The 9,048-nt window shown below is 39.3% G+C and overlaps 1 protein-coding gene across 1 annotated transcript in view; it reads left to right on the top strand.

The window, feature by feature from the left end:
* Positions 1-9,048, top strand: part of TTN (titin) — a 321,905-nt gene that overhangs the window by 114,408 nt on the left and 198,449 nt on the right. Inside the window, exons 103-106 of the mRNA XM_075069826.1 lie at positions 1,495-1,782; positions 3,088-3,180; positions 3,298-3,580; positions 3,952-4,135. Coding sequence (XP_074925927.1) covers positions 1,495-1,782; positions 3,088-3,180; positions 3,298-3,580; positions 3,952-4,135 — 848 coding nt within the window. The remainder of the gene's footprint in view (positions 1-1,494; positions 1,783-3,087; positions 3,181-3,297; positions 3,581-3,951; positions 4,136-9,048) is intronic.

The following is a 9,048-nucleotide window of genomic DNA, read 5'->3' on the forward strand; positions in this document are numbered from 1 at the left end:
TAGTCTTTTTTGCAGCTGCATCAGATTGTTGACTCATATTTAATTTGTGATTCCCCAATAATCCTCAGATCCCTTTTAGCAGTAGTATCACCTATCCAGTTAATTCCCATTTTGTAGTTGCACTTGTCTTTATTGAATGTCATCTTGTTGAATTCAGACCATTTCTCCAAATTGTCAAGGTTGTTTTGTATTCTTATCCTGTCCTTCAAAGTGTTTGCAACTTCTCCCCAGCTTGGTGTCATCTGCAAATTTTATAAGCATACTGTCCACTCCTTTATCCAAGTCATTAATGAAAACATTTAATAGTACTGGACTCAAGACTGACCCCTGCTGGCCCCACTAGATACATCTTCCCCATTTGATAGTGAACCATTCATAACTACTTCTTGAGTGTGGTCTTGAGTAAGGTGTGCTCCTACCTTATACTAAGTGCATCTAGACCACATTTCCCTGGTTTGCTTAAGAGAATATGATGTATGACTGTATCCAAAGACTTATTAAAATCATGATGTATCACATCTACTGCTTCTCTCTATCCACTAGCCCAGTAACTCTGTCAAAGAAGGAAATTAGACTGGTATTGGCATGATTTGTTCTTGAAAAAATCCATGCCAGCTGTTCCTTATAACCCTATTATTTCCAAGTGCTTAAAATTGATTGTTTAATAATTGTTCCATTATCTTTCCACATATCAAAGTTAGGATGACAGGTCTATAATACTCCAGGTTCTCATTGTTCCCTTTTTAAAGATAAGTAGTATGTTTGCCCTTCTCTAGTCTTCTAGGACCTCACAAGTCCTCCCAGGAGTTCACAAAGACTGACACTTTCCTTCATCTTTCTCTTAATCCTAATTTATTAACGATCCTCCTCTTATTGAACTGATATCTCTTCCTAGGTGTAACTCATTTTGTGACTTAACCTTTCTGATTTTGTTTCTACATGTTTGTACTATTCTTTTAGCAATTTGTCTGGGTTTCTACTTTTTATATGATTCCTTTTTAATTTTTAGATCATTAAACAGCTCAGAATGGAGCCATATTGGCCTCTTACTATTCTTCCTATATTTCCTTCGCATCAGGATACTTTGCAGTTGTGCCTTTAATGTAGTCTCCCTGAGAAACTGCCATTTATCCTCAACTCTTTTTTCGCTTGGTTATTCTTCCCATGGGACAATACCGACCAGTACTCTAAGTTTTGTTGAAATCTGCTTTTTTTGAAGTCTTAGCTCCTGTGCTTTAGTTATTTTAATAGTCTTTAAGAATGAGTGCCAAATAATTACTGCATTGATAGAAGATGGAATACATAAAGCTCTCTTCTTGCATGCTTGTGAAAACCAGACTTGTATGTATCAACAGACATTGCTTATCATTCTCTTACTTGTAGATACGACTGACTTGTTAGAGTCAAGATTTCATTTATTTCCTGTGTTTCTCTCTCATGTTCATAACACACATTTCTTTCTTGATTATTTACTAAAATATTTTCCAATTCCAGAACCAAAAAAGCCACCAGTGTTTGACCAACCTCTTAGACCAGTGACAATAGCAGAAGGAGATATTTTGCAGCTCAGCTGCCACGTCCAGGGATCACAGCCAATCAGGATTCAGTGGCTGAAGGCTGGGAGAGAAATAAAAGCTTCAGATAAATGCAACTTTAGCTTTGCTAATGGAACAGCTCTTTTGGAACTCACCGCAGTTACTAAAACTGATGCAGGCGAATATGTGTGCAAAGCTATAAATGTGGCTGGAAGTGACTCTTGCAAGTCAAAAGTGACAGTGAAAGGTATAGTAAAAGAGAAAAACCATGTCTTGTGATGGCAGTTTATACCAAAACAACAATGCTCACATCTTTGTTTTCTGTGAATTAAGTAGTTCATAATCAAATAGAAAATAACCAGTGTATTTGTTAGATCATAAAATATTATGTAATCTGAAATACTGGCCTTATTGTAGCATTATATTTAATGATAATTAATGTAACACCATAAATATACAATGTATACATTAGGAGGTCTGTGTCAAATGAACATTAGATCCCCACCCTCAGGTTTTAGAATTTAACCTTGCAGACAAAACAAAGGGTTTGAGGCAAGACCAAGCCGACAGAGCGGGCTTCAGTCTCCAGAGCATGCATGCTCCATGGGGAAGATGGGGGTTTAGGCATGCCTTGTAGGACATTACTAAGGGAATTTGGTATATTGTCAGGGAGAGTGCTCCATGCCTATGTGGCACCATGAGACACAGCACAGTCTGGAGTGAGCCAGCCAAAAAGATAATAGAGTAAGGAAGAAGGCTGGGGAGCACATAAGAAAGAATTCTTTGCCCAGTTCAGAGACAGCAGTGGAATTAATTGGGCTGGGCTATCTCAGCTTCAACCCACATGCCCCCCTCACTCAATTGAAATTAACACAGTTTGGGGATGAGACTCTCTCTCTCTCTCTCTGTCAAAGATACTTTATTTTGTTACCCATTCTATAGCATCTGAGCTCTTCAGTCATGAACATATTAAGGTAGCACCACCTAAGCATGGAGGCAGCAGTGGCCTACAGCAGCTTAGTCATTTTAAACTTCTAGCTGTAGGTTGATCATAACTCTAAGAAACCTTGTGGGCCAGGCTTTTAAGAAAGGAGTGCTAAAGAGAAGCTCTTTGTTACTGTCCTGACCTGAGAGTTGCTGGGTAACCAACTAATCAGCACTTTTGAAAATCAGGCCACTTATTTATGTGACCAGCTATGCATTTAAGAATCTTAATTAAAGTAATCCATTTAAAAAAAATCAGAACCCGAGTCTGATGTCGTTTACATTAATGTAAATTAAAATTTACATGCTGTAACAGAGATCAGAATCAGGCCAGAGTGTCTGCTTCCATTTTAGGAATGAAATGACAACTTATTGAAAGTCATTGGAAAGTACTTCGCATTTTTTTCTTTCACACATGGACTGCATATACTGATTTAGTAAATGGATTCAGCTGCAATAAAAATATCCCGATAGTACATCCCTTCTCATTCAGCGGAGTAAAAAAATTTGTTATGCCTGAGCTGTTCTATTAAACCCTCCATCTTAATTCCTTACACCTATTTTCCAGAAAAACCAGCAGCTGCACCAGCAGCTAAGAAAGCACCAGTGGATGGAAAGCTGTACTTTATCTCAGAGCCTAAGAGTATCAAAATTGTGGAAAGTAAGTTCATTCTCCAAAAATGTCATTTTCTCTATTTGTTGCATTGCAATATGATATTATCTCCTGCTGTCTTAGACATGTGAAAGATGAGCTTCTTGATTATGTATTTTTCTATAGAGAGTGTTGCAACATTTCTTGCTAAAGTTGGAGGTGATCCAATCCCAAATGTTAAATGGACTAAGGGAAAGTGGAGACAACTCAACCAGGGAGGTCGCATTTTCATCCAGCAGAGAGGAGACGAAGCCAAACTAGAAATAAGGGATGCAACAAAAACTGATTCTGGAACGTACAGATGTGTAGCTTTCAATGAACATGGTGAAATTGAGAGCAGTGCCAACCTACAAGTTGAAGAACGAAGGCAAGAAGTAATTGAAGGAGATCTGAGAGCCAAACTGAAGAGGTAGGCATAAGAATCTTGTCTAGATTTGTCTATTATCTCTACACTGGGGAATATTTTAATTGTATCTCTGATCCAGATGTAATTATTAGTATTCACACTGTATTGAACAGGTTGATACCAATTATATATTGGCTTTGATCCCATCAAGACGTACTCATATCAACAGTGTTTCAGTTAGCTAAGAATCCCCTTGAAGTCATGAGTAGCGAGCATTTATCCTACAAACTATTAGGCACATAAGGCCCCTCCAGCACTAACCTGTAGGCTTGCTCTGTACCAAACAATTTTAAGCAGACTTAGTTTCCCAAAGGATTTTCTTAGAAAGGAGAAATATTGTGCATGTTTTCTAATTAATCCCCTTGCTTAAATAGTACTCCAACCAAAAAGAAGGAAGAAGAGGAAGAGAAGCCCATTGATATCATGGAACTTCTCAAAAATGTTGATCCTAAAGAATATGAGAAGTATGCTCGCATGTATGGAATTACAGATTTCCGTGGCCTCCTCCAAGCCTTTGAGCTGCTAAAGCAAAGCCAAGAGGAAGAAAGTCATAGATTGGTAAGACCTAGTCAGACTGTGGCGTGGGAATGTTAGAGTAACATGGTTCTGGCACCAGGCTGATGTCCAAGTTGTGACATCGCTGTGTGCATAAGAGATTCAGATTCCTATCCTATCATGTCTCACTCTGCGAACTCCCAGCATGCTCAATACACTTGAGGCTAAACATCAACACTACAGGAAAATTCGAATTAGCTTAAACCGATTTATAAAACAGATATTAAAAGTCGATTGTGCGCGTCCACACAAGGCACATTAATTCGGGGGTGTGCGTCCAAGTCCGAGGCTAGCGTCGATTTCTGGAGCGGTGCAACTGTGGGTAGGCTACGTAAAAATAATTGAGGCCAATAACGTTGATTTTGCGTCCGCAACTAACCCTAATCCGATATAGTAATATCGATTTTAGCGTTACTTCCTCTCGTTTGTAGGAGTACAGAAAATCGATTAAAAGAGCCCTTTAAACGATATAAAGAGCAGTGTAGTGTGGACGGGTGTCAACCGTTAAATCGATTTAACGCTGTAAAATCAGTTAACAGCGTAGTGTAGACCAGGCCTGGGTGAGGCAGTGCTGCTGAACAGTGACCTTTCTATCCAAGTAAGTCCTGTCTCCATGTCTTTGTCCAGAGGATCTTGGTGACATGGAACCTGTAAGATGGGCTGGGAAGAAGCTTATAGTGAGCTATGGGTTTGCCAGAAAGTTCAGTTAGAGAGATATACGACTCTTCAGAACTTCTTGGGGGGAGCAGATATAAATACATGGATCTTAGCTATTTCCCAATAGTGTTACTTCATGTAAATCATGTCATGTGTTTCTCCCAGGAAATTGAGGTAACAGAGAGAGCTCGCAAAGAAGAACAGGATTTGACGAACTTGTATCATTATTCAGCAAAGACTCAACAGACAGAGTGACATGATGGTTTTGACTTGATAGTAAATATTTAATACATAATAGAAAGTGTGATCTTGGAATGAAGACTGAACCTTTAAAATCATATTTTCAGCCTATTACTCTCATCAGGGATATTGAAAACCAGGCCGTTTTAGCAGATGAAGACGCTATAGTTGAATGTGAAATTAAGATATTATCCAGAAATCAAAACCTCCTGGTACAAAGGAACTCAAAAATTGAATTGCTAGTAACAAGTATGAAAAAAAATTAAAGTGATCGGCACATACTCAAATCAGGAACTGCCAACTGCAGATCAGGGGAATTTTCAGGGTTGTCTGTGGTCCACATATTGCAGTGCAAAGCTAACTGTGATTGGTAAGTGTACGTTTAAAGTTTCTATTTGAAAAATAATTACACTCTTAATTTTAATACTATCTGATTCCTACTAATACATAAATATATATATATATATAACCTGCTAATAGACCCTGCAGTTGAACGGAATCTTTGTGATTCTGCTGTCAAAGGAAGGATGCACTTGTGCCCTGATTTTGTCAGTTCTCTATCCAAAAGCCAAATCCTCAGGTAGAATGGAAAGCCATTAAGACAAGAGGAGTATTCAATACAAGTCTCAGATTTCTTTGTTTCTTTGTCTGCATTTATAACACATTTTCTTTCTTGTTTTCCTAAAATACCTCTTTTCAAGCTATGTGTTTCATATTTGTCATGCTCCACCACGTATATCAACGGCTGTGTAATATCACATTTTTGTAGATATATTAACTACCACCCACACCAAGTCTTGTGCTTTGATTAGAATAGTAATATATATTTATAAATCATAGTTAATATCTAACTGCGATCAGTGCCATTTACGACTGGCTATCCCTCGTGTCTTATCCTTTTTATTGTATTTATAGCTCACAGCCATGAGTTACCTACTGATAGCTAGTACTCCCTAGAGTGTGTAATAAAGAGCATGATCCTATCTCTAGCGATGTCCTCATATACGCAGGCGCTTCGCCAGAAATACAAACGTCAGCTGGTACCAAAGATGCACGCGAAATCGATGATGGTGAACAATACAGCATGATCCTTCATCTCGTATTCCACTACAGTCATTGAAATGCCACAATCTACCGTGGGAAACAGTGATGGACAGATACAGTTGTGACAGCTCGCAAGATGGCCGGCGGGTAGTCGCAAAGCACAAAGTACCGGCTCATTAAAGTGAAAGTTCACGATTCTGTCTGTGTGTCTTTCGTTATATTTATTCCACTTTCTTGCAGTCTAAGAGTAAAAATATTATCTTTAGTCAGATCAGATGAATAGAAACTTTCAGAATGCCAAGTATACTATCTCACCGTGTCCCATGAGCATGAAAGAATCTCATATTGGTGAACTTCCTCTTACATCTATCCATACATCTCCAAACTATAGCAAATTTCAGTAGTCGTCTGAAATTTTTTTCTTCTGTGATGCACTGAAAAGAATTACACAGGACCCAAACTTTCTGTCTGCACTTTCAACTAGCCTACGCCACTCTGTTTCAGCAAAACCCCATCCGGTTGAGACTGTGAAGGTCTCGCACTGTCCATCATCTAGTGAGTTGAGACTTCCAGGCACTTCTACCGTCTCAATTTCAATTAGGATAATAAGGGCCACAGAAGATAATAATTAAAGTAAGCCAGAGAAGTACAAAACGTCAGTGAAGAACCTCATGCTAGTCTAATCAGCATCCCTTACGGACGGGATGACCACAATGTAGGCGCAAATAAGTCAGCGCTCAAGTAAGGCCATAATGCATGATAGGACCGTCGACCTACTTGCGTTAAGCTTCTATAAACATCTAAAAGTAGTACTTGTATAATGATTCTGCAATCATTAGTATCTCCCTAGCATAATGTATCCTCATCACTCTCTCCCTTGCTACTCTCCTTGTGGTTTATAACATTGAATAGTCATTCTCGTCGTCACCAGCCACACCAATGTTGTGAGAAAGTCATCAGAGTGATTTCACTGCTGTAGTATGGGATACACGTTGCGCTGCCACCCACAGTATAGATGTATGGATCCTCCATTTTGTTCATGGTCGGCTTGCAAAGACAAAGGAGGAAATGTTACGATAACGCAAAATCTTTGGTATCTATCATCAGAAAACTAGTATCGCAACTTCCTAACGGCATTTGCAGAAAACGTCAGAACCAGCCACAGTGCATGGAAAATAACCTAGTACATATCTCCAAAGTCTCTGTCAGATCAAAAAATGTAATGCTGGAGTCAGAGAGTGCTTGCCACTCTGTCAGTTCTTAGGTTGGTAGTAGGCAAGGACAACAAAACAATAGATGATATATTTTACCTCATCATCAACAAAACTGATTGCATCTCCCCATCCGTTATCAATATGGCTGTGATTTGTCATCATTCAGAAACCTGCAGTGCATGTAGAGAAGCGCCGGCCATATGAAAGTCACTCTTGGAACTCTGTAACTCTAGAATGCACAAGTGGACGGCCAAACTCCGAGCTCACTAACTAAGGTGGTTTAAGAATGGGAAAGAGCTGTCCTACTAACAGAGTAACAAAATTAGCTATTCTCAACAAAACTGTCTGGGCTAAGATCCTCAAAATGCAAAAGTAGAAGACAGGGGGAGTACACTTTTGAAGGTGAAAAACAGTTGGTTGGCCAAAAGCAGGTGCAACAGCTTCAGTGCGTGTTTTTCCCCAAAAAAAAAGGTTTTTTTCAATAGGTTGATTAACTTGTGAATTATCTTTGAGTCTTACACTTTCTTTAAAGGCGTTACACAAACATGCGTTCCTTCGGTGTCACGTCAGGCTTCTGCCAATTTGGGAAGACTCACCGCTAATGTGACTTAAGGCACCCTATGTGGGTCCGCTAGTGTTGTGGAGATCATGGAGGGAGGGAGTACGTTGAAGCCTTCATCACATTTTTCACCTGTCACAAAGATGAGGCTGTTGCTTGGGGTCAGTCTCATCAATTGAGTCTGCACATCCCAAATGGTGCAATATTGTTCTTCTCCCTATAAGGAATTATTGAAAAAATAAAAGGAGAAAAGTGATCCTCAGAAGGGAGTGAGTTGACAGATTTCTAGAGTATCCTACAACTCGTTCTTATCTTCTCTCACTACCTCAGGCCTCGTGGGGACATTATGCTTCTTAGTATTCTCTGACACCAATTCAGATGTGCCAAAGGAAAGTGTGATATTTCTGCTAGATGACTGGAAGCCATCAACCTTTTAAGTTATACTGTTGTAATATTTATAGCTGTGTTTTATCCTATACAGATCGCATTATACCTCCTTCTTTCACAAGAAAACTGAAAGAAGTTAATGGTCTCTCTGGTTCTTCTGTTGTGCTGGATTGCAAAGTGTCTGGGTCACCACCTATTTCTGTATCCTGGTTCCATGATGGACATGAGATCACTAGTGGAGACAAGTATCAGATGACTGTCACAGACAATACTTGCTCTTTGAAAGTGAACACACTAAAGGAATCTGATATGGGAACTTACTCATGCTCAGCTACTAACGTAGCTGGATCTGATGAATGCAGTGCATATTTGACTGTTAGAGGTTAGTATCCAGGACAAGGTGGAGCTTTAAGATATAAAATACTTTTTTTGCTGGCAATTTACATTTTTGGCCCTGTCACATGATTCTAACCACCAGTATTTTGTAAGGGAATATTTTACTTTTCATCAAAGTGCACTTCTCTTTTCTGTGTGTCTTTAGAACCTCCTTCTTTCGTGAAGAAACCAGATCCCCTGCAAGTTTTATCTGGGGCAAATATAACTTTTACCAGTATCCTAAAAGGCACCCCTCCATTGGATGTTAAATGGTTCAAAGGTAGCGTTGAACTAGTACCGGGACACAGATGCAACATCTCCTTGGAAAATTCAGTTGCAGAACTGGAGCTGTTTGATGTACAGCCACTCCAAAGTGGAGACTACACCTGTCTGGTCACTAATGAGGCTGGCAAAGTTTCTTGCACAACACAGCTCTTTGT

Source organism: Chelonoidis abingdonii, chromosome 10 (genome assembly GCF_003597395.2).
Source record: "Chelonoidis abingdonii isolate Lonesome George chromosome 10, CheloAbing_2.0, whole genome shotgun sequence".
Classification (NCBI taxonomy): Eukaryota; Metazoa; Chordata; order Testudines; family Testudinidae; genus Chelonoidis; species Chelonoidis abingdonii.